The 25,535-nt window shown below is 40.2% G+C and overlaps 1 protein-coding gene across 1 annotated transcript in view; it reads left to right on the forward strand.

The window, feature by feature from the left end:
- VWDE (von Willebrand factor D and EGF domains) overlaps window positions 1-25,535 on the forward strand; it is a 60,393-nt gene that overhangs the window by 7,729 nt on the left and 27,129 nt on the right. Inside the window, exons 2-14 of the mRNA XM_045006138.1 lie at window positions 2,072-2,256; window positions 8,732-8,963; window positions 9,263-9,271; window positions 11,520-11,576; window positions 13,223-13,482; window positions 14,519-14,608; window positions 15,868-16,012; window positions 16,758-16,972; window positions 17,359-17,432; window positions 19,577-19,850; window positions 21,637-21,845; window positions 22,347-23,335; window positions 24,357-24,493. Of these exons, the coding sequence (XP_044862073.1) occupies window positions 2,072-2,256; window positions 8,732-8,963; window positions 9,263-9,271; window positions 11,520-11,576; window positions 13,223-13,482; window positions 14,519-14,608; window positions 15,868-16,012; window positions 16,758-16,972; window positions 17,359-17,432; window positions 19,577-19,850; window positions 21,637-21,845; window positions 22,347-23,335; window positions 24,357-24,493 (2,876 nt within the window). The remainder of the gene's footprint in view (window positions 1-2,071; window positions 2,257-8,731; window positions 8,964-9,262; window positions 9,272-11,519; window positions 11,577-13,222; window positions 13,483-14,518; window positions 14,609-15,867; window positions 16,013-16,757; window positions 16,973-17,358; window positions 17,433-19,576; window positions 19,851-21,636; window positions 21,846-22,346; window positions 23,336-24,356; window positions 24,494-25,535) is intronic.

Here is a 25,535-nt window from a genome sequence, read left to right on the forward strand (position 1 = left end):
TTTTCTTTGTGTTTACCTTCAAACTGGAATATGTTTTGTGCTGCCTGTACAATGTAACATATCTCTGTAAAGGTTATGGTCTATTATATCTATTCATCCTATTTGTACACATATATCATTTTGTACTTGAGGTTAAGAATATTGACTGTATACTTGTTTGATTTCTAAGTAAGCTTTGTGAGGCATTTGGTCAGCTTCTTTAGGAAGGAATTTGCAAGGTTAAATACCCGATCAGGAAGCGCTTGGGGAACAATGCATCTTGGGATGCTCCAGTCCACATAAGAAGTCTTCCTGGAGACATACAAGACACCATGTGGACAATGGCTTCTGCCTGTAAAGACTGTGAGTCATGCATGGACATGTGACTTGCCCAGGTGACTCCAGAACTCCATCTTGGAGCTGGACTTTGCATAGGAGTGAGGAGGGGGTCTCCAACCACAAGAGAAAGTCTATTTAAACCCCTGGGAGACCCCTCCATTTTGTCTTCAGCTGGCTAAAGAGAGAGCATCTCCACCCCCCAGGACACTTGGAAGAAACTGGAACAAAAGGCAGTGACTGCAAGGGGTGTGAGTGATTGCTGTACCCAGGCTAAAAGGAGATTAGTCTGTAAAAGGGAGCATTCTGGAACTGATGAGGATCTTATCTGTATTCAGTTTGATTAGACATAGATTTGCACATTTTATTTTATTTTGCTTGGTGACTTACTTTGTTCTGTCTGTTACTACTTGGAACCACTTAAATCCTACTTTCTATATTTAATAAAATCACTTTTTACTTATAAGTTAACTCAGAGTATGTATTAATACCTGGGGGAGCAAACAACTGTGCATATCTCTCTATCAGTGTTATAGAGGGCGAACAATTTATGAGTTTACCCTGTAAAAGCTTTATACAGGGTAAAACAGATTTATTTGGGTTTAGACCCCATTGGGAGTTGGGCATCTGAGTGTTAAAGACAGGAACACTTCTGTTAGCTGCTTTCAGGTAAACCTGCAGCTTTGGGGTAAGTAATTCAGACTCTGGGTCTTTGTTGGAGCAGATGGGTGTGTCTGGCTCAGCAAGACAGGGTGCTGGAGTCTGAGCTGGCAGGGAAATTAGGGGTAGAAGTAGTCTTTGCACATTAGGTTGCAGCTTCCAAGAGGGTTTCTGTGATCCAACCCGTCACAGTCTCAATCCTGTCTCCTCAGAATTTTCTGAAATTCCCTGTATTGTTAGTACCTTAGTTGTTGACCCTCAGTACAGCTTCTCTCCACTTCATGACACCTCCCTCCCATCCATTTCAATAGTCCAAAGACCTGCTCCCATGGAACCAAATCATATACTTTCTCAACATCAATATATGCTATATAGCAGTTACACTCTTTGTTTATCATTCTTTCAAACATCTCTCTCATTGCAAATATTGCATCTGTCGTACTTCCTCCCTTCCTAAGGCCATATTGCTCATCTCAACCTTGCCTCCAGAGCTCTCTCAGTGACTTTCAGAGGCTGACTTAACAGGGTGATGCCCCAGTTGGTGTTTGTATCTCTTTACTCTTGCAAAGAGGCACAATCAATTCCATTCTCAAGTCATGTGGTATCCTAGCTTGATCCCAGCAAACATATAGTAATCTATGAAGCCACTTTACTCCAATATCTCCAACTGTCTTGATCGTATCAATAGTTATCTTCACCAGTTGCTTTACCATTCTTCATCTTATTCAGGGCTTCTTCTGTCTTTACAGAGATCAATACCTTTTGAGGCTTCCTCATAATTGTCAGGGTTACATACACTAGCAACTCTCTCTTCTCATTTAACAGCCTTTGAAAATATTCTTTCCATACCACTTTAGGGTTAGTCACCACACTGTTCTCATCCTTTACACACAAAGATTTCTTCATATCTTCATGTTTAATTGTTCCTCTTTTTTTGCCAACCCAAAAACCAATGGATAAGGCCCCAAGTGCAATACAATTTGGCTAGCAGTACTGTAGCATTTTCATGTTTTCGAGTTAAGAGGATTTAAAACCTTCTATAATAATATTTGACAGACATTATATCTTAAATATTATCTTATATTTGTTTCCACAGCTCTTGAATGTTACCCTGGTGGACATCAGATCCTTCAGAGTCCTTACCGGAGTGTTGATTTTGATTCATCACAACTACAGCAATCGGCTATTCAAGATCTCATATGTGACCATTCACTAAGACCAGGATGGTACCGCTTTCTAATATTTGATAAACCAGCTGAGATGCCAACCAAGTGTGTGGAGGTATTGGTACACCTGATTTTGTCTTTGAGACATAACACATGATTTTTCATAAAATGTTCATAATAGGATAGGTACCTATCAAATGGAAAATAATTAAGAATACTTATTAATAGGACAGAAAGGTGAAGTCACAATCTAGCTAGCTGAAAGCTTGTTCAATGCCAAGCAGGCTAGAGTAGGAGATTCACAACTACAAGGACATTGCATCATTAATATACCTCTGCCCAAGAACAGAACAGCAGGGAGAACAAATTAAATTAATTTTTGTAGCATTTAACCAGCTGAAATTTACAGCCACTACTAAGTGGGCTTTCTTGATGCTAGTCTATTCAGGGATATTAAGGTTTTTAAACACAGATTTAAGGCTAGTGGTTTACTTAAAAATATTCAAAGCAGTATACATGATTTTAGCCCCTTGATTCCTCTCTTAGTGGGCTGTTTTTAAAATGTACACTTTAGGAGGAGATATTAGTCATAAAATGTTAATCTAATAAAGCTAATGTAAATGAGAAAGAGTTAAGATTAGTTTGTCTCTGACACCTAAAAATCACATCAGATACAAGAGTCATCCTTAACTCTGAATTTCCTAGGTTTGCAATGCTTGGTTTTGGGATGATTACAACAACTCTGTAATGTTTTTATCCTTAAGTTACTGACAGATGCTCTCAACCTTAATTCCATCTTAACAGAGTTTTGTCCTGGAATTTCCATGGTCTTGTTAAATTAAAAATGTCATAGTAAACAAGAAAAGAGAATGCTACTATGTGATATTTCTTCTAATGATTTGAAAATATGTTGTATCAACTTTAAAACTTCACCAGTACACCAATGCAGAATAAAACAGCCGTAGCATGCTGGCTGGTTAAAAGGGATTTATAGCTGTTATGTGTCTTAAGAGCACCACAAAGCAGCTGAAGTGTAACAGTGATTCTGACTCTTAATTTGCAATTGATTTATTAGTGTAGAGGGCTGTGTTACAGAGACCGATGTTATATGAAAGGAAGGGCAGGGGAAGCTCACTCTCAGAGCCTGATATCTCTGGACTCCTATGCTCATGCCTCAGATCCTCCAGCAGTGTTGCCTTGCTGCAGAGCGGAGCCAGAGCAGCGGCATCATGGGGGGCTTTTCAAGCCCTGATCCCCAAGCTAGTATACAACTGTGGTTTAGAACAGTGGGTCAGGACCCCAAAGTGGGTCATGACCTCATTTTAATGGGGTCACCAGGTCTGACATTAGACTTGCTGGGGCCCAGGGCTGAAGCCCAAGCCCAAGCCCCACCTCCCAGGGCTGAAGCCAAAGTCCAAGGGCTTCAGCCCTGGGTGGCGGGACTCAGGTTACAGGCCCTCCACCTGGGGCAGAAGCCCTTGGGCTTCGACTTTGGCCCCCGCACCTGGGACAGTGGGGCTTTTGGGCTTTGGGTTTGGTTCCCCTGTCCAGGGCGGCAGGGCTTGGTTGGGCTCAGGCTTTGTTCCCCCTCCAGGGGTCGTGTAGTAATTTTTGTTGTCAGAAGGGGATTGCAGTGCAATGAAGTTTGAGAATCGCTGACAGAATCTGTCAAGAACAGTGATAGATGAGCCGAGTCATCTATCAATGAGAACTCTTGACACGTGTCCCGTGTTCCTTACATCACTAACTCATTATAACCAATAGAATTGTTACCTGCAAATTAGCTATGGAGGAAATTAGCTATGGAGGAGGAGTGGTGCTTGTTACCTCTGCTATCACAGTGGCTCAACTTAAGACTTACATGAGCTGTTGACCTTACCCTGTCTGTAGCCCATGTAGTCAAAGCGACTATAAACAATGATCACTAAGGGTATGTCTACACAGCAATTAAACACCCACGGCTGGCCTATGTCAGCTGACTCAGGCTCACGGGGCTCAGGCTGCGGGGCTGTAAAATTGCAGCGTAGACATTTGGGCTTGTGCTGGAGCCCGAGTTCTGGGACCCCACGACTGGGGAGGGCCCCAAAGCCCAGACTCCAGCCCAAGTCTGAGTGTCTACACTGCAATTTTACAGCCCCACAGCCTGAACCCTGCGAGCCTGAGTCAGCTGACCCAGGCCAGCCAGGGATGTTTAACTGCTGTGTAGACATACCCCAGGAGCCTAATTTCTTCAAATATAACTTGTGCACAACATTTCAATTAATGTTAACCGTGTAAAATGTTTGAAGTTTCTGCACTACTCCATTAACAAGATTTTTCAGAACAAAGAAAAGACACAGTAGCTAAATTTCTTAAAGGACACATTTAAGATTGGGTTTAACACAAACTAATCAATTACTTGTAAATTCTCCATAATAAATGATTTCTAAAATATAACGTTTGGTATGTTTAAAAGGGTCACTTACCCAGTCTGGCATTAAGATACCTATGCAACAGTTTCTCCTCCCTGGGATCCTTCTGTAACCAGGTATTAAGCCTGTTCTCTGGCACCTTCTGCCAAGACTTACCTAGGCTCCTTTTCCACCTCCTCCCCATAGCCTCCCACCACACTGTTGTTTCTGCCAGCTCTCTTTCCACACAGCACAGGATGTAGCTTATCTCTCAGCAGGCCAAGCTGTCAGTCACGTGTTTTCTGGACTGTCACTCCCATGATGTGTGGGGTAAACCAGGCACAGATGAAGTTGGGCCCAAATTCTCCCCAACCCTGTGACAGTATGTTGATTGGACAACTGCACATCTAACTGCCGTAGTTGTGCAAACAAATAGGTATTCACTCAGTTTTTTTGGTATATTTTCAGAGGCCAGTTTGAAAATTTAAACCCAAATATTTAATTTAAAACAAAAACCACACATTTTAAAAACATATACAATCCAATATAGAGAGTGTCAGAACATAGCTGATAGGTTGAAAAAACCTGGCTCTTTACCTAAGCTATAAACTGTTTTTCTACACTCACACAGTAACACATCTGTGTATATATATCTAATCTCATGGCCAAAATAAAACAACTCAAGTAAAAAAATGAAAGTTTATGTAGAAAATTTCTTTCATTTTCAGTCCCTCTGACTATTAGAAAACTTTTAATTAGAGCTACAATGAACTCTTTGCCAGAGATTCAAACACTGCCAAACACTCTGTTCCAGACTTTCTTTAAAGCAAAATCTCATCTCACAGGACACTGCTCACCTGCTAAGTTAATGTTGGGCTCATGCCCTCCTAGATTCAAGGGAGAAAATTTCCTTCTGAGATCATGACATTCTGTGGTAGGCTTGTGAGTCTGTATAAGAAAAAAATCTTTGTAGGCCATCAGCGTTCACTCTATCAGGAAGTCATCTGAGATAAAAGGTGATCCCAGATCCTGCTGGAGAAGACCAGACTGAGACTTCTCCAAAGTTCATACAAACCTCAGAATTTCAGGTTCATGATCTTCATGTGAGTTTTTTCTAAGTGCTAGTTTTAACACCACTGCACTAACTCTTTAGCAGCAAGGTGGTTTTCCATTTTAATTGTAAAATGAATGTTCTGGAGAAAGAGAAAAAATAATATACCTATGTCCTCAAGGTGTTTCTTCTCAACTATCTTTCAACAGCACACAATATATAGAGAGGGGACCTTTTAACATGAGTGCTTAGTCTAGTAAACTCAGAACCATTACCTTTATTATTATTGCTATTATTATTTGTACTGCCATAGCGCCTAGGAGCCCTAGTCATAGACCAGGGCCTCTTGTGCTAGGTGCTGTACAACACAGAACAGAAAGTTGGTCCCTGCCCCAAAGAGCTTAGGCTTCTTTCATGCTCCAGTTTCTTTTGCTGTAGTGCAGAGGTTCTCTAACTTCATTGCACCGTGACCCCCTTCTGACAACAAAAATAACTACATGGCCCCAGGAGGGGTGACCAAAGCCTGAGCCCGCCTGAATATGACATTAGAATCTAAAGATCCCAAATGAGATTGGAGCCCCTTTGTTCTAGGTACTGTGCAAACATATAATGAGAGACAATCACTGTTCTACCGAGCTTGCAACATAAATAGACATGGTAGGCAAAGTGGTGGAAGAAAAAACAAAGGCACAAAGAGGTGAAGTATCTTGCACAAGATCACACAGCAGATCTGTTGTATTCATTTAGATGGACTATATGGGCGAAAGGTGTTAACATAACCCAGTCACTGGCCAACATTAAACACTGTTAAACAAGGTTTGGCATTTGGCTTACAGAAACCTCTGTCTGCTTATTACCATGCCAAACACATCATTAAAAATCCTTCTAACCTTTTATTAAAGATATAAAACCGAAGGAAAAACAGTTAACGAACTTGAAAGTAAGACTTTATTCTTAACTATATACCTTGTTCCCCTTCCCTTTATCTGGAGAGTTTTTAGAATGAAACCCCCCTGGTTTGACAGTCTTAGATGGTATCATAGGTGGTAATAATTGTCCTTTTGAGGAAAAGAGAAGACGTTTGATTGAGATGGGCCACAGTTGTTGTTGCTCTTGTTAACGATCCCATTTCTGAAGATGACAAAACAAGACAGATTGAAAAGGGGGAGAGGAAAGAACTGTAAAGATAGAAAAAGCAGCTTCTGTCTGTGATGTTGACTCTCACTTGTAACCTCACTGTTGAAAAAAACATGGGCTCAGTACATGGTCATATCAACCACTCCGAGATCTGGCAAACTTGTACCAGTATCAGGCTATTTAAAGCACTGTTTTTAGCTGCCTTCTTGGTCACAGACTTATGGCAATGTTGCAGAATATGCAGTTTTGCCCAGCTAAGCCAGACTCTTGTAACACAGAAGGAAAAAGGAGAGAGAGGAAAGAGACAAAATAAGGTAGGGAAGGAAAAGGACACATGAGGGGGTGAGGGAGACAAAGTCTCGCATCCCAGCCAATGGCTGGGATTTATCTGGAGCCAGTGAAGTTGGAGATTTCCTCTGGCTTCCTCTCTCTGGCCTGGTCTTGTCAGGCATTACTCAGGATTAGGGTGAAGAAGATCTGGGGTCCCAGGAAGTAGTGAAGCTCTCTCTGGTAACCAATTTTTCTCTCAAAGTCTCTTTCTTTAAGGACCCAAAAGGGAGTGGTGGGTGGACTAGCCCATCTACTCCTTATTTTGTCCAATTAGGCCTAGTTTCAGCCACACCAGTTTTGGTTCACTGATTTCTGGTTCCCCACTTCTCTTGTTTACCAGGCATGATGTCATCACAGTCCCTGAGTTACATCAGTAGGCCTTTCTGTCTTGCTTTTGCACCTTTTCCCATCAATATTTGTTGTTCTAGATTATTACAACATCTAATTAACTTACACTCACTTTTTGCAGTTGAACTCACAATTAGGATAAATTGGTATGCTCAGTTATCACAATAGGTCAATGGCAGAGATTTAGAGCACAGGGGTTCTTCTTCATGTGTGTGGCATGGCAGCCCACACCATCTCACAATCTGCCCTTGGCAGCCTTACATGTATATTAAGCAGGAGGACTGACAAGAGTGAAACTTGTGCGGACCCACAGGTGAGAAAAGCCCAGTAGAATCATTAGTTAGATGAAGTACAGCATGGCTTAAAATGTATGTATAGGCTTCTCTATAGCGCTCATCACTGCAGTATCAGAGTGCCTCTTAACATTAATGAATTTGTCCTAAGAAGAATGCTGTGAGATAGGGAAGCACTATTATCCCCATTTTAAAGATGGGGAACTGAGGGATAGTGATTAAGTGACTTGCCCAATATTTGTGTATATTGTCATAGGCGGTGAGTTATATGGGCCCGTGGTGCCCATGCTCCACCAATATTTAGGAACGTGGGCCCGACTCCACCACTGTTTGGGCTTACCGTGCTTTTGGGAGGCTTCAGGGGGATGCAGGGTCCAGGGCAGCCTGGTGGGATTGGAGGGGGGGAGGGGGCTGGTGCTGGCAGCAGCGAGTGACCCAGCCCCAGTCCTCCCCACCCCGTTCCGCCCCGCTGGATCCCAGCATCACTCTGGGGAGGGGGCAGAAGCCAGAAAGAGGTGGGGCAAGGGCTTGTGAGAGAGGGTGGAATGGGGGCAGGGAGGGGGTGGAGCAGGGGTGGGCTGGGGCTGGGTTGCTCGCTGCTGCTGGCGCCAGGCCCCCTGCTAACCTCCCAGGCCGCCCTGGACCTCCATGTCTCCCTGAAGTGTGGGGCCCCCCAAAGCACAAGGCCTGGGGTGGTTGCCCCAGTCTGTCCTATGGCTGGGATGGCTCTGCCTGGACCCTGAGTCCCCCTGAAGCATGGGGTCTGGGGCGGTTGCCCCGGTCCGTCCTATGGACAGGATGGCTCTGCTTGGACCCGTTCTGGGTACTACCAAAAATTATACAAACCTGCCACCATGAATATTGTGTATTTGCATTCAACTATGAAAAAACACAACACACATTTTCCATGTGGAGATGAATTCCCCATTTACTAAAAGCTATTGCAGTAAAATAATTGAAAGCATATGTATCTTGCATTAAACACTAGAGCAGCTTGGTACTGTATTAACTATTTTAAACTGCTTTTCTTTGGTGCTAAAGATGAATCACTGTGGAACTCAAGCCCCTATCTGGTTATCTCTAACGGAGTCAGAATCCATGCCTCCACCTGGTGAGATCAAACAATTAACAGCTTGTGCAACGTGGCAGTTTTTCTTCAGCGCTACAAAAGACTGCTGCCTTTTCCGAATCCCTGTCAGTGTGAGGAACTGTGGAGAATTCTTTGTTTATTTGCTACAGCCCACCCAAGGTTGCATGGGGTATTGTGCAGAAGGTGAGGAAGCACATCCTATCATTCTACAAAATCTGTGTGTGTACTAGTAAATATATCTTAATCATTTTTTTGATTTAGCATTCATTATTTTAATGTGTTTTTCCTTGCTTGATTTGGCATCTTATTGAAAATGAAAATATGCATTTAAAAATTTTCCTGTAGCCTTTATTTGTAATATTGATAGTGTCGATCAATAATTTGTTGAGATATCATGGTGAGATAACATTATATGTATGAATATATTTTGTTGAGTTATTGGGTATTTAAAAATACAAGAAATTCAGCTTTGCATGTATCAGTTATTAATGGTTTGATCCACTAGTAAACTACCTTATTTGTCTTGCTATAACTATATTTTTCTTTCTGAAGAGAATGCACATTTTATAAAAAAAAATTAAAGTTGGAAACACCAACAAATAACAAATGTATTTGTATAAATGGGGGTAAAAGAACTGGAAAAGTATCTTTGTAGAGTTCCTGTAAAGAACACCTGTTTGTTCCCAAGGGAACTGCAACTAGGGCCAAATTACCAAGTGTCTGCTAGTATCCTTATTCTGCAATTAGATTTTCTAGCACAGATCCCTATGCCAGTACAGAGCCCTATCACATGGGCTACAGAGTTCTGATTCAGGAAAGCACTTAAGCATGTGCTTTAATTGGGGCCTAGATTTGTACTAGCAATTTTATACATTCTTTTTACAGTTTGATTCATTTAAGATTTTTACTTCATTAGATTCTATGTTTTCTTTCACGTATAGTGCCACTCCCTCACCAGCATGACCGTTCTGTCCTTCCGATATATTTTGTACCTTGGTATTACTGTGTTCCATTGATTATCCTCATTCCACCAAGTTTCAGTGATGCCTACTATATCAATGTCCTCATTTAATATCAGGCACTCTAGTTCACCCATCTTATTATTTAGACTTCTAAAATTGGTATATACTCACTCTAAAAACTTATCACTTTTTAGCTGTCTCCCATTAGATGATGTAATTGAATGAGACTTTTTTTCATTTGACTCTTTCTCGTCAGAGCCTACCCCTATTTTATCATCTTCCATACTCTCCTCCTTGCTAGGACATAGAGAATCTCCATTAATAGATCCTCCCCTAAGGGATGTCTCTGTCTGAACCACGTGTTCCTCTACACCTGTCAGCTTTTCCCCAGCCCTTAGTTTAAAAACTGCTCTACAACCTTTTTAATTTTAAATTAAATTAATTTTAATTTAACCAGCAATCTGGTTCCATTTTGGTTTAGGTGGAGTCCATCCTTCCTGCATAGACTCCCCCTTTCCCAAAAGTTTCCCCAGTTTCTAATAAATCTAACCTTTCCTCCCTACACCATCGTCTCATCCATGCATTGAGGCCCTGCAGTTCTGCCTGTTGAACTGGCCCTGCGTGTGGAATTGGAAGCATTTCAGAGACTGCTTCCATGGAGGTTCTGGACTTCAATCTCTTACCCTGCAGCCTACATTTGGCCTCCAGGACCTCTCTCCTATCCCTCCTTATGTCATTGGTACCTACATCTACCATGACCACCGGCTCCTCCCCAGCACTGCACATAAGTCTATTTAGATGTTTTAAGAGATCCGCAACCTTTGCACCAGGGCACGCAAGTCACCATGCAGTTCTCCTGATCATTGCAAACCCATCTATCCATGTTTCTAATGATCAAATCACCCATTACTAATACCTGTCTCTTCCTAATAACTGGAAGCATACAAGCAAAGTCCTTTTTACTTTTGCTTTTCTTGCTGCCTTGTCTGCTAACTGTTTCCTCGTTAGCACTTAACAGCTGCAAAATGCCAGTTTTCAAAAAGTGATTACCAGTATGAGATGAGAAACAAATACAAACTTTGTAACATTGGACTATGGAGTAGCATAATCTGCTCCCCATTCTTGCTAACTCATGAGTGTTTCAGTGTGGTTGGATCTCAGTTTTTCTGTTTTACCTTGTGATTGACTAGCTGCTTTGTAAAATGTTTCCAAATGTACAAGTATTTTCATGTTTAATCAAGGCACCACTGCTGTTGTACCTATTAAGAGTCAGGAGAGATTTTCTTGCTGCATATTACACAAATTGCACAATGGTAATTTCACAAATGCTTTATCTCTTAGGCCATCATTTTTTAAAATTAATCTACATGGAATTCAGCCGAGTCATAGGTCTGAATTAATCCATAAAGCATTTAGGCTTTTATTCAGAAAAGCATCCCTATTCAGGAGCGTGCACTAGCCAAAATCCAGGGGTACACGCTGAAAGAGAGTCTCTGTACTAGCCAGTGTGGGAGGGCAATGTGGGTGCTCCTTGCCCCTTGACACAACCTATTTATTTGATCTGCCCATCTTAGGGTTTGGTACTGACTCCCATCACTGTACTGTGTCATCCTGATTGTGAGGATTGATCTGTTCGCAGATACCAGAGTTAGCCTTTAATTAGTGTTTTGATTATATTTATCATTACTTAACATGGAGCAATATTTTAAGAGAGCTGGTATATAATTAATCTATTTATAGATATACTACTTAAGCAACTTCTTTACTGTTCTTTCAGAAGCAAAACCACAAACATGTAATCCTGGGGAAGTGAAAACTCAAGGTGTCTGTAATAGTAAGTATTTTGTCTTGACTTTCAAGATTTTCTTTATAGCCAGAACCTAACAATTAAGAGTTTGTTATATTTTTTATGTTTGTTGTTGGTAAATGAAATATCTTGTCCTTTTGCCTAGAAAAAATTAAAACAGCACCGTTAGTGATCAGGTAAGAAACAGCTTGTGTCTCAGGGTACGTCTACACTGCAAAACAAAACAACTATGGCAGTGAGCCTTAGAGCCCTGGTCAGCTGATTTGGGCTCACGGAGCTCTCACTACAGGGCTAAAATAGCAGCGTAAGTGTTCCCACTTGGGCTGGAGCCCAGGGTCTGAGACATTCTGAAAGGAACATTAAAATATTAAACTTATTTTTCAGGTTTAATAGTTTATAATAAAAATTGAGCTTTTAGTGCTTTTTCATGCACTTATACCAAATACACATCTCAATGTCTATCTGTGAAAGGGATACTGTCAACATATTTTGGACTTTCCAGTGCCTGGGGTGGGGGGAGGGGTTCCAGTGTAGATGTACCCTCAGTAAATATTTCTGTTTAGTCATCTATTATATTTATATTTTTATAAATCTGGGATTGCACATGTGCATCTGGCAATATTTTCAGTGGAAATCCTTGGGGGCCTAAGGTCTCTCCATGTGATCTCTTGCAGGGCCTCAGATTGTAGCTGTGTAAAATGTAACTCTCATTATGAATCCATACACAAATACTAAATAAATAATAATAATGGTTAATGATGTTGATTTACAATTTACTTTGATTTGCAGATTCCTTTCATACCTAAATGTTGGTTCTCAACAACACCCCTTTCTTGCAAACTCTGCTGCTTGCATACTGTTCCACTACACTTAGGGTAGGTCTACACTACCCGCCAGATTGGCAGATAGTGATCGATCTGTCGGGGATCAATTTATCACATCTAGTGTAGATGCAATAAATCGATCTGCGATCTCTCTGCCGTCAACTCTTGTACTCCACCGCAGCAAGAGGCGGGAGCAGAGTTGATGGGGGAGCGGCGGCAGCCGACCCCGTGCTGTGAGGACACGAGGAAAGTTGACCTAAGATACGTCAACTTCAGCTACGCTATTCTTGTAGCTGAAGTTGTGTATCTTAGGTTGATTCCCCTCTTCTCTCCGCCCCCCCCCCCGGCATAGACCAGGCCTTAAACCATTCCTAGTTTTGTTTACAGGCTAAGTAATTGTTCCTCTCAGCTATTCAAAATGATTTGTCTGTTACTTTTGGCTCTCTGGCAAGATTCCTCCCATCCCCTCTCTTGAAGAAGCAGTGGTAGTTTTGCTATCCAAATGTTCTTATAAGGAAAATATCAAATCTCCATTAATTCTTTCACCTTTCCCTCCAGTCTATGAATAATCAATATCTGAAAAAGGACTTTTCTTATTTTAATAACTAGCAAAAAGAAAAGAGAGATTTTTTCTTGTTGTGATTCTCACCAGTTTTCTTTATTTCACTGACTTTGTAAAATGTAATCGCAAAATAAGTCTATATATGGAAAAAGTAAACATTCTTGCTTTTATAACTGATATTTAAACTTTCTCAATCAACATAAACCGATATTGATTCTCCTCAGAATTAAATTCACAAATTATGTTTTTGTTTTGTTTTTATTTGTACATTGTATGTTTTGTGGTAGGTAGACTGTCTCCTTCATCATCTCCATCCCCATCACCACCACCTCCTACTTCACTTGAAATTGTGGCAGAGTTGGTTGAAGCCAGTGTTTACTTAAGGTGTACTTTTGATGTTCCTCTCACAAATAGTTCAGTGGGATTCATTGTAACTTGGTCCAGGCTTGCTTCTGAAGACTTCAAAGAAGAACTGAGACGAGAGACAACAGTTCAGGCATTCTCACTGTTAGAACTGGATGGCATAAGCCTCAGACTTGGAGACAGGGTATGTTTAATAGAATCTTTTTGTATATTTGTAAATATATTATTTTCCCCAATGGCCATTTTATTTACCAACCTATCATTTCATATATGCTCAGCAGATAGCAACAGTAAATGTTAAAGGCAGGGTACCAACATCTTTCTATATACATTTTCTTGGCAGCAGTACTGTGCCTCCAGTTGTTGTTTATAATCAGTGATACCAATATGAGTGCAGAAACCTCCTGGGTACATCAGCAGCGATTATTGCCATCATGGTCTTGGAGCTGCCAGTCTATGTACAGTGTGCATTGTGCCCCTGTTAGCTTGAACTTGCATCTTTGCTACCTTCTACTGTGAGTTTGTAAAATCCTGTAAATTAAGTGAATTTGGGATGGATCAGTACATAGGTAAGAGCCTATAATGCCCAGCTGCTGCAGCAAGTGGTACTGGTGATTCAGCACCAAGCACTTCTCCTCCTGAATTAGTAAGGTCAGGGCAGTGTGAGGATCTGTCTTTTTGATTAGATGTAAAGTGAAACACTTGACCACTCACCGACATTAAGGGCTTGGCCCTGCACCATTAAAACCAATTGAAGTAATGCCGTTACTTCAGTGGGAACAGGATCAAGCCCTCAGATCCGCTATTAATTTTTATAAGAACAGAGGTGTTAATCCCTGAAAAACAAGATGCTTTCTACCCATAAATGTTAAAATGAGGGTTAATGCTCTCTCCTCAGCCCCCCCCCATAGGTGCTGGAACTAGGGGTGCTGGGGTGCTACTGGCTTGAAGTGGTTTCCATCATACACAGGGTTTACAATTTGGTTCAATGGCTTTCAGCACCCCCACTATACAAATTGTTTCAGCACCCCTCCAAAAAATAAAAGATTTAAAAACATTTTCCTACCATTTTACCTGGGCTGTTTAGTAGCGACATTGCATTAGTAGCCAATCAGAAGGCCAGTTGCTTAGTAGTCATGGTAAACTGCCAATCCTACATAGGCCACATGGTCATCCAAAAAACTGTTGCTCTGTTACTCCTGTTTTACCTTTGTTCACAGATCTTCTGTAGCAGTTCTACTTTTTTCTTGGAAAAACCAGATATACAAAGCCCACCTGTTGAGAGCAGTGAATTTTTTGCTGGCATTAAGGTACTTTGGAAAGGAAACAATATTTTACTCTATTGCAACAGAAGCTTTTCTAATTATTGTTGTTAATTACAGTTGTAGCAATAGTGCAAGTATTCTAAAAGATTGTTATTTGCCTATTAAATACTCTGGCATCAGTAGATGATGAAAGAACTCAACTTCAAATGCTTTTATTTCTTTTGTGCTTTTCCATTCTAATCACACTTGCTAAAGATGCTAAATGAAGAGAAGGTGGGACAAAGTAAGCAACAAGAAAATGTATGATTGCTGGACACTCCAAATGGATTGATAGTGAACTAATAAGGAACAAACCTCAACTCTGCTGAGCTCAAGTTCCATGGATGGTGGGGGAGGCAAAGGTGCCTCCTAAGCTACTTTTATGCCTCTGCAGCAGGGGTGGCTCTAGCTTTTTTGCCACCCCAAGCATGGCAGGCAGGCTGCCTTTGGCGGCTTGCCTGCGAGCGTTCCCCGGTCCCGTGGATTTGGCGGCTTGCCTGCGGGAGGTCCGCCAGTTCCACAGCTTCAGTGTACCTGCCGCCGAATCCACGGGACCGGTGGACCTCCCGCAGGCAAGCCACCAAAGGCTGCCTGACTGCCACCCTCACAGGGACCGGCAGGGCACCCCCCACGGCTTACCGCCCCAGGCACGTGCTTGGAGCGCTGGTGCCTGGAGCCGCCATTGCTCTGCAGTCACTGATGCCAGCTAGATGGCCCCCTAGGGACTGTTCCACTGGTTAGGAATCAAGGCCGCAATTCTGCAAAGACTTATATACATGCTTAACTTTATGCACTGTGAGTGGGATTACTCACAGTGTATAAAGTTAAGCACATGCATAAATCTCTGCAGGATCAGGACCCATGTTCTACGAAGTTCTGCAGTGTGCTTTGTAAAATGTGAACATAGTTTCTTTTCCACACAATTTTACATGCACAGTTAGACCCCATATTGATAGCCCAATTTAAGGTTTCTTGGTAAATTAGCGCTAACCATATTCTCTTATGTGTACTATACAAGGATCTATATTGCTAGTTTACAGAGACAGGTTCTAGGGGAAAGATTATGTTTTGTTTTCTTCAGGATTTTGCTTTGACTAGGAGACAACTTTATAGACAGTATATTTGTTTTATACAGCTGTAAAAACTGTATTTTAACTTTTCAAAAGTTATACAGAAAATGCAATTTTATGTTATTACCGTAGTTCACATAGTAAGACAATCTCAAGTAAATATTTGCATTCTTAGCATTCTTTTTTATATGCCAGCTGCATCCTGAGTCACTCAATATATCAGAAGATGGAAAAGAATACAGACTGACAATAGAAAGTAGAATTCCTATTCCTTGTCCCAAATTTAGCCAACTTGAAAATGACTGCAAAATCTCATTAAAATTAAATACTATTGATGAAGGTAAGTATTGTCCTAATTTTTATTATGTTTCCCACTTTGAATATGTACTTCTAAACCTTCCCTCTAGATTTCAGATGTTTCTGGTGTTGTTGTAAATTATGTGATAGTATGTAGTAGCACAAAAAAGTCATAGGTCAAATCTGCTTCCATTCAAGGTCTTGGGAAGCAAAGGCCTGATCCAACACCCACTGCAATTAATAGAAGGCTTTCAATTGACTTCTATGGGCAGTTCATCAGCTCCCTGCCATTGACTTCAATGGGAATAGGACTGGACCCTGTGTTTGCACATTGCTAATTTTGTCACATCAGCCAGTGCAAGCAAAGAAAATTCAGAATGAAGGATTCGCTCCATTACTCATTGCATTGCTCTTAACTAATATAGCACTTAGTCCTGCAGTCTTAACTCTTGGCCATTGTTATACTTTTTCTGCAGTCAAGCAGAACTCCTGTTGTCTTCCATGAAAGTTTAGCTTGTGGAAAGACTGTAGGACTGGATCTGTGGTTTTGTATATATGATTATAGATGTAGAATCCAAGACCAATAGCTTATCTGTGTATGGAGATCCAGGTAGCTTTAGCATTACCAAAATATCATGAAAGTAGAAGGCCTGACTCTTTCATTGTTTACTTACACACTACCAGCAAAATCTTTATTGGTTACTCAGGCAAATACTAAAGGGAAAAAAACCTTCTGATTTGATTTTTCCTCTAAATGAGTCTCTAATGATTGGTTTTCATTAAAACAGGTAAAGAGCAGTTAGGCTTAAACCTGGCTCTTTCTTCTTGTGATGTGGATCTTCTTCAGAAACCCTGCATTAATGGAACCTGTAGCCAGGTTATTGTTCATTTCACTGCTGTGACAGATTTTGCTCAGGATGGAGACAGAGTTACCAAGATTATGGTGGAACCTATATTAAGTGACAATTTCCTGTGGAACCATTACATCCCAGAAGGCATACAGGTTGAAAACGATCACATTAAAATCTTTTTAAAAAGATAGGGCCAGCACCTCAGCTGGTATAAAATGTTGAACCTCCACTGGCTTCAATGGGTTGTGTTGAGTCACACTGTAATTTCTAATGGAGTAGTTTTCCATCTTAACATTTTCATTTGAATGGAACTATTTGTCTTTTGAATTAAAAAAAATTAATATTTTAAAGCTAACATCACCACTGAGAATAGTAAAAAATGAAGTTTGGAAAGAGATTTGAGAATGGATTGATTATAAAGCAAACTGGTGTTTTAAGATCAGTAACTAATATGTGATATTAGTATTAGTACATAGATTATGTAATGTATTGCCTGGCTTGATAACAGTTACTTACTGTGAATCTCTTTGTTTTGAAGATTACAATAAAGGATCTTCCCTCTGCCTACTGCTACTCATTTACTGACCCACATATAATTACATTTGATGGCAGGTAATCATTGGATTGCTACTTTTAATTATGTGATTTCATGAACTTATATTAGCAACACTGTTAAATTGCTTATTGTACATTTCCCCCCTCTCCTCCACACATTCATCCCCAAAACAATAGGGATAAACATGTTTCAGTTTGTACAGGCTTCATAGTAATGCTTCTATTATTTGTATTTCTAAAGGCAAAATGCTTTTCTTCGCTGCATGGCAATAGAGTGAGGCAAATTGTATTGTTCCCTGTGAAGTGTTGCTGTGGTGGAGCATGCCAGCAGAGGAATGGTGGCTACCTGTAGGCACTCTTGCTCACACTCTCTATGTGTGTACAATAAAACCCACACATTTCAGGAGGATTGGCTGAATGGGAGAGGTTGAGACGGTGAACTGCCACTCCATCAGCACAATCTCCTAGCAACTACCTATAATTTACTTAGCAAAGTGCTGTATGGGTTAATGCTGTCTGAGCCAGTCATATACCCAGCTGCCTCTCTCACATCACCACAAAGCCTTTTCACACAGGGACAGAGCAGCTTCCGTGCCCTCAATGAGTGCAAGTTCTGTTGTACTTTCCCCTCTTCTATGGCATTTCCACTGCATGGGGAGGGTCAAGGAAGAAGAGAATCCATGCAGGAGAAACTATGCACCTCACAACAGAAAAAACGTCCCCATTGGTTCTTGTCAGGGTAACAAGGCCGAGCGGAAGGGAACATGTGGCCCCCCAAACAAGGATGTTCATCCACACATAGTATGGAGACACAGAGTGAACCCCATATAGGAAGGGAGAAATGCAACTTCTCTTACCAGGACTGGGTCAGTTACAGGATGGCCTTACAGTGTATATTGGGGCTAGAGTTTCCTTCCCTGAGTCCAACTGTATTGCAGCACAGTCTCACATGTGTAGTAGATTTTATTAGCATGTTCATCACAGAGGCCCTTATGTTACTAGCAATAAAAAACAAACAAAACAATGAGCTTGATTCTGTTGTTCCTACTTCAGTGGGAGTTAGCTTCACAGGATACTTTTCTTCAGTGGGCAATTTAACCATGGAGATACGGCAGGATTGGGCTTGTTTGTGATTCATAATGGCATTCTCTAGCTGAAATCAAGCTGCCAAAAAGAGGAAGGCTGATGATTTGGAAAAAAACAATGCAAACTCTTTATTTACAAGCTGGGAACAAGAAGTACAGGGCAGTTGTCTTTAGTGAATCACTAGCTAATACCTTGCAAACCCGGTAGGGTGGCCATCCCAACCACATATTCACTGTGTTTACTAGGTCACTGTGCATATAGCAAAAATGAAACACTATGTATGCTTTAGTTAAATTTCAGACACAATATATGTCCTGATATACTGTTAGCTACCAAACAATCTTCAATTTGTTTAATTGAATACCAGTAAATTGAATGCTTATCCATGTAGGAACAGAAAATTCCCTCCTGAGAAAAAAGCTACGACTTGTGTTTAAGCTAAACCATTTTTTGTGTCTCCAAGAATATGCACATTGCTGTTCCATTGCTGTTGGGTAAGGATCAGTTTGAACTCAAGTCTGTGAGCCTCTAAACCATTTTTGTAAGTGGTATTTACACACTTCAGTAACACCCCCCACCTGAAACTTTAGGCTCCTCCTGTTCAAATCATTTAACCCTTTAGAGACACACAATGGCAGCTCCCATATCAAAGGGTTGAAACTGCTTCTCTTGACACTGCCAGTCTTTGATGTAATCCTCTCTTGTCCTCCTTGCTCTCTTTCCATACATACATACATACACTCCCCATTTCTACACCACCTGCTTATCCCTCCACCCACCAGGATGTTGTTCTGCACTGCCCACTGCAGCTCCAGATGTCTACTTTTTAATATACTCTGATCTCTCTTATTTTAAATATTTGATTTACAACTGTCTCCATGTAACACGTCATTATGCTGATTTCTAGAACAAAAAGGGGTTTTTAAATTTATTTTTAACTTTAATGTTTGGCTTACTTAGAGCATGGAGATCATTTGAAGGGAAACAGTAGACAATACAAATAAAATATTAGAAATTTGTATCTTAAAGAGGCAAAGTTTTTGACAAAGCATGTTGCAGGTTTTTATTATACTTTAATATGAAGATGATGTCATATGCTTTTCTTTTGCTCCCAGGTTGTACGATAATTTTAAAACGGGAACATTTGTGCTCTATAAGAGTACATCTCGGGATTCTGAAGTTCATGTGCGCCAGTGGGACTGTGGCAGCCTTCACTTCCCAGCATCATGTAACTGTGGCTTTGTTGCCAAAGAAGGAAGTGATATAATTGCATTTGACATGTGCAGCGGTCAACTACATGAGTCACTGCCACATTTATCTGTAAAGAGTAGAGACATAACAGGAAGCAATATCAGGATCATTGAATCCTATCTAGGAAGAAAAGTCACGGTATGTGGCAAATATTATTTGCTGTGGTGTTACTCATTTTGGAAGGTATTTCTGCCAATTCATACTGCCAAATCCTGTGTTATCTTCTGTAGTGAAACAATACTATAAAGCCTGTTTTACAACTCTAATCCCATTGAATCAAAGGGATAAAATATCCTCCCAGAACACATGCATGAGTCTCATCACTGCTCTTGGAAATTACATACACATGTCAAGAGGACATTATCCTTTAAAGCCTGAATTACAAAGAAAATGTTTAGGCGTCCGTGCTTTATAAATTTAGATAAGCCAGCTGCATGACAATTTTAGTAAATTAAGAATCAAGAGCAACATTTTCAAATGTGGGTGGCAAAATCCACATTTAGACACTGAAATAAAAACGGACAGATTTTCATTTATATAGCATACTTCATCTGAAGAGCCCAAATATTAATGAATCAATACACCTCTATAAGGTAGAAAAGTATCATTATCCCCGTTCTACAGGTTAACCAGCTTGCCCAAATTTAGTCAGTGGCAGAATTGGGAGAGAAAACCAGGAGTTGTAAAGTCCTATGTCCTTGCTTCAGCTACTAATCCGGTGCCAGTTACCTCCTCTACTAATACCTACCATGCAAGAGTAACACTTTTTTCTCTTCTATGTATGTACAAGCATCCTTATTTTTCCTTTTGCCTCGAGCTCAGTGTTTCTGATTACAGAAGAGATAAACCAGTTTAATGAAGCATGATTATCTTCTTTACCTGCTTGCTGCAATTTAATTACCAACTTTTTTTCTAATAAAGCATTTTCCACATTAAACTAGCATAAATATTGCTTAGGATTGAAGAAAAATAATTATGGGTAAAGCATTGTCACTTTATCTACTGAAAGACTGTCCCTATTCAAATCCAGTGGCTGGAAGTTGAAGCTAGACCAGTTCAGACTGGAAATAAGACACAACTTTTTAACAGTGTGGATAATTAACCATTGGAACAATTTACCAAGGCTTGTGGTGGATTCTCCATCACTGGCAATTTTTAAATCAGTATTGGATGTTTTTTAAAGAATGTGCTCTAGTTCAAACAGGAATTAATTCCGGGAAGTCCTATGGCCTGTGTTATGCAGGAGGTCAGACTAGATGATCACCATGGTCCCTTCTGGCAATATTAATCTCTGAAAATATCTTATTACATCTATCCAGAAGATTTTGCTCTTAAAACACATCATTCCTTTTCAAATAGATTGCAGAGATGTTTGAACTAAAATAATAAAACTCTCAGAGTCTCTTGAGGTATTCTGGAACATTTAGGTCCAGCTTCTCATGTGTAGAAGGTGACTTTGCACCATATTACCAGCAGATTCTGGCCTTAAATCCAGCACAACCAGGTTGAGGGTGACCCCAGTGTTAGGTGATCCTCTGGTAGCACCTGTATCTCCCCTCTCCCTGGTGCTGGCATACACAGAGTGACTTGATCTTCTCTATGCTTAGCTGATCTCTGGCTCCTTGTGTTTTTGGAGCAGTTGGTCCTCCATTTTATCCCTGCTAACAACCATGAAGTCCTACAGGACTACAACGTATAATATATCTGACAGTCATGAAGGTTATGTGGCCATGAAATCACCACACTGGCTTGTAGGGTTTGACTGTGAGATACAATATAAAAATAGTTCTGGAAAGGTTAGTCAGATGAAGAGTTTAACTGCTATAGACCTGGCACTTCCCTATTTGTTTCCCCTGTTGTCTGATATTTTATACCTAATAATTAGTTGTGTCTATTTGTTGTGATAATATCAATCTATTTTTAGATCTCATTTTCTTCTGGAGCTTTCATTCGTGCTGATGTGAGTGACTGGGGAATGAGTGTGACACTCCGGGCACCCAGTTCCGATTATAAAAACACTTTAGGACTTTGCGGCACATTTGATGGAGATGCAGAGAATGACTACCACACTGTGAATGGGATCGAAATCCCAAAGAATTCTAATGCTCATCTTACTTTTATTAATGAGTGGAGGTAAGAAAAACCATTTACTTCAATCAAATATCAATTCCCTGCAGAAAATTCTTCATTTCCAATTCAGCTTTTCCCCTATGTACTTTGAAAACTTGTCTTATTACAAAATCTTCCTAGCTTTACAGGTTGATATTTAATCATGGAAAGAAACTATGGAAGTTTAATTATCGTATGGCACTAATTATTGATGTGACAAATTAATGCTTGAGGATTAATTGCTATTTAGTATTTGTTAAAAGGCTATTAAACAATATAACCAGGTGTACCACACAAATCAATGCATTTATTCACGCATTTCAATCATATTGTGAACATTTATTCTCATGGTTTTGTAATTTATATAGGTCACTCAAAATTTTGAAAGGCTATATGGTGATATTCAGTATCTACTATAATCTAGGGTCCAGTGGTGTAAACAACACTGTGGACTTTTAAAATAAAAGAATTCAACAATATAACAATTTGCAGTATATTCATTTTTCTTTTTCCCTTCTTTTATAGAATTTTACCAGGAGACAGTTTGTTTGACAAAATACCAGGTTCTTTAAGTTCATCCAAGAAAACACCCTTCTGTAGTTGCACAGTTGATGATGCTGGATTATATCAATCGGTGAATAAATTGGATTCCGTTTCTCAAACAGAATTTGCTTCATCTTGCAAAGAAAGTGAAAATGTTAAGTTTCTTTCTTTGATACCAGGACTGGATGTCACTGCTGAGTATTTTAGCTCTGTTGATCTTATCAGGCACTTAAGCAGACGTGCATCTTCACATGAAAAGGATTCTTCTGCTCTTCTGTCAGGAGAAGACCAGTCTGTTAATCAAACCAAACATCACACACAAACCCTAGCACACACAGCTATAAATTCAAGGGAACACACTGGAACAGAAAAACAAGGCTCATTGAGCTTGGGAAGTAGAAGAAATAAACAGAAGCATGACAGCCATCTCCACAAAAGACAGCCTGTCAGAAATAGATGGAAACGCCAGCATTATTATGAATACCTTTCTGTATTTCCATTCCAAAGTCTCAGCCAAATGGACCTGGAAGGGTTTACCTATTTTTTTCCAGAGGACCATACCCCTGACACACACCAAGAATTTTTTCCTTCTTGGCCCACACCTTCTGGCCTCACTGAGTCCAATGCCTTGGCACTGTGCAAGCAGACAATAGCTAACTCCAGCATAGGAAGATCTTGCACTGCTCTTCTTGGCAGGCGGATAGAGGATACAGTAGATATGTGTGTTAAAGATCTATTGCTGAAGGATGATCTCAGCTGGTCAGAAGCAGGCATGGCCCTGTTAGAGAATGAATGTGAAAAGAGGGTTTTGGAAGAAATAAATTACAACACACAAGGATTTCAGGGGTCAATTGAAGACCTTCTCTTAGCATTAAAATGCCCCAATCTCTGCAGTGGTAATGGACAGTGTGTAGAATGGGGCTGTTCCTGTTTTCAAGGCTTTAGCTCATATGACTGCAGTGTGTTGTCTGGTAAGTAGAACTGTACAGGAAGATTTACTCATACAATGTTCTTGGGTTTTGTGCCAGACCGGCTCATTTTATTGCCTTTCTCCCCTGCTTTTCCACGCTGACAGTCGTTCCCTACAGTGGGCCTGCTCATTATCCCACAACTTCATTCCAATAACAGCTATATGTGTTATCTCTTCTGCCTCCTAGTTTTCCAAGGGCAAGCCACCGACTCAGTTTCTGGCATGTCAGAATTAAAATGTTGACGACTATCACTGAATATACAATCTAAACTACTAGCTGAGGAGAGTAGCATATTTCACACACTGTCTTCTGTCAAGGAGAGCTGTCACACATATCCATTCCCTATTTTTACCTTCTTTAAGGGCCCTGATCATTAATTGGCAGTAGAATATTTTTTTATTTTGCAGGAGCTGCTTCCCTGACAGCAAACTATTTTAGGAGGGTATCTACATCAAAAAGAAAACTGTTAGGTTTGGGCTGTAGACTCCTTTCCCCCATCCATTTCCATTTCTACCATTTGTGATGTTAGGGCCTGATTCTCAGTTACACGTTATACTGCCAGAGGAGTGTAAAGGTATGTTACTATAAATCAGAAGCAGACCCAACACATGCCCAGCCACTTCTTAGCAGCATGAAAATTTCCTTGCATACTCAATATAAAAAGTAGAGCTAAATAGGAAATTTGAAACTTCAAATTTATAAAATGTTCCAGTAAATTTCTTTCTTTGGTTGGATCACTAACTTAGATATACAAGATGTTGTACTGTATTTGTATATCTCTTTCCCACATCTGCTGTATGACAGATTTCTGTCATTCTAAAATTGTGTCTGAATTCTCATTTAAACATTTTAACCAGTCAAATTGAAATGCTGAAGATAGACCATGCAGGACAATATTGTTTACTCTTTCTTCTAAGATATGTATAATTATAGACAGAGAGATGCATTGTACTTTACATAGTTTAAATGTGTGTTAATCAGTTAATTTGTTGACTTTCACTTACTGATATTTACTTCAAAGATCAGGTTCCAGAAATTACAGAGCTGGAGAATGATGGATTGTGTGATGTTCGACAGTATGACTGTACATCTGTGAGAGCTTTTGGCCAAGGATTCAGGGAGTCACCCAGTCTGAAATGTGAAATTATCAAACTACAGGTTTGTCATTTACGCAGTAATACTTATATTTGAACTTTTCAGAGCACTAGGATTCTAATTTCCTGGGCAGAATAGAGGGCATTTATATTAATACACCCTGAGCCCAATCATGCAATGGAAGCTGAGATCAAATATACTCAGCACTTCACAGTAGACACTCAACTCCTTGCAAGACTGCCATCTCCTCAATGGTAAGAGAAATAGAAAACATAACAGGAATTTTTAACAGTTGAGAGGGAGATAACAGCAAACAGCAGCCAGTTATCAGAAAAGCATGTTGAGAAATATATCTATACAAGGACAGCCCTATGTTGGGGAGTTTCAGTAGTGACCAGGTGGTTGTAAAGAAAAGTCCTTACAGAGAAGGATAGAGTCCAGTTATTTGGAGGGCAAGGCAGCTGGCTGAAGGACACCCCTAATTTTTCTAGGTTGGAGCTTGATGCTTGAAATGGCATTTTGAAATATAATGTTTCTGTTATAAAAATGAAGGTGCAATTTTTGCCACACATTGGGGTAAAATACAGCAGCTATTTAATAATAGTTTAGGACAGGAAATTAAGAATCCTGTAACACATGCTAATGAAATTACAGGAGGAATTTAGGTAGACAGAACGCTGGAATTGCCCAGGATACCTGATTAACTCATAACTATTGGAAAGCCTGAAGTAGTCATGCTGCAATGAAGAGTTGGCCTCTTGATCTTGGACAAGAGACTAAGAAAGCTCCAAAGTAAAATTGCTTTTCACTTATGTGGGGTTTTGTTTGGCATGTATTCAATGGGAAACTTTCCTTTTTGAGACAAGAAACTTTTACTCAACTAGTTCCTGCAGATGCTATGATTATTTTGACAGATTATAGAATGCAGGCTATAGCTATTTCTTGAGCACAACATGGATCCACTTATCTACATGTTGGTTCAAAATGAGAAAGTCAACAGCGAATTTACACTCCATTAGGTTAAAAGCCCTTCAGATCAAGCTCCCAGTGAGGCAATTATTGAGAGTTCGCTTATCACAGTTTGAAATGTCTCACTCTCACCTCA

Source organism: Mauremys mutica, chromosome 2, assembly GCF_020497125.1.
Source record: "Mauremys mutica isolate MM-2020 ecotype Southern chromosome 2, ASM2049712v1, whole genome shotgun sequence".
In the NCBI taxonomy this organism is placed as follows: Eukaryota; Metazoa; Chordata; order Testudines; family Geoemydidae; genus Mauremys; species Mauremys mutica.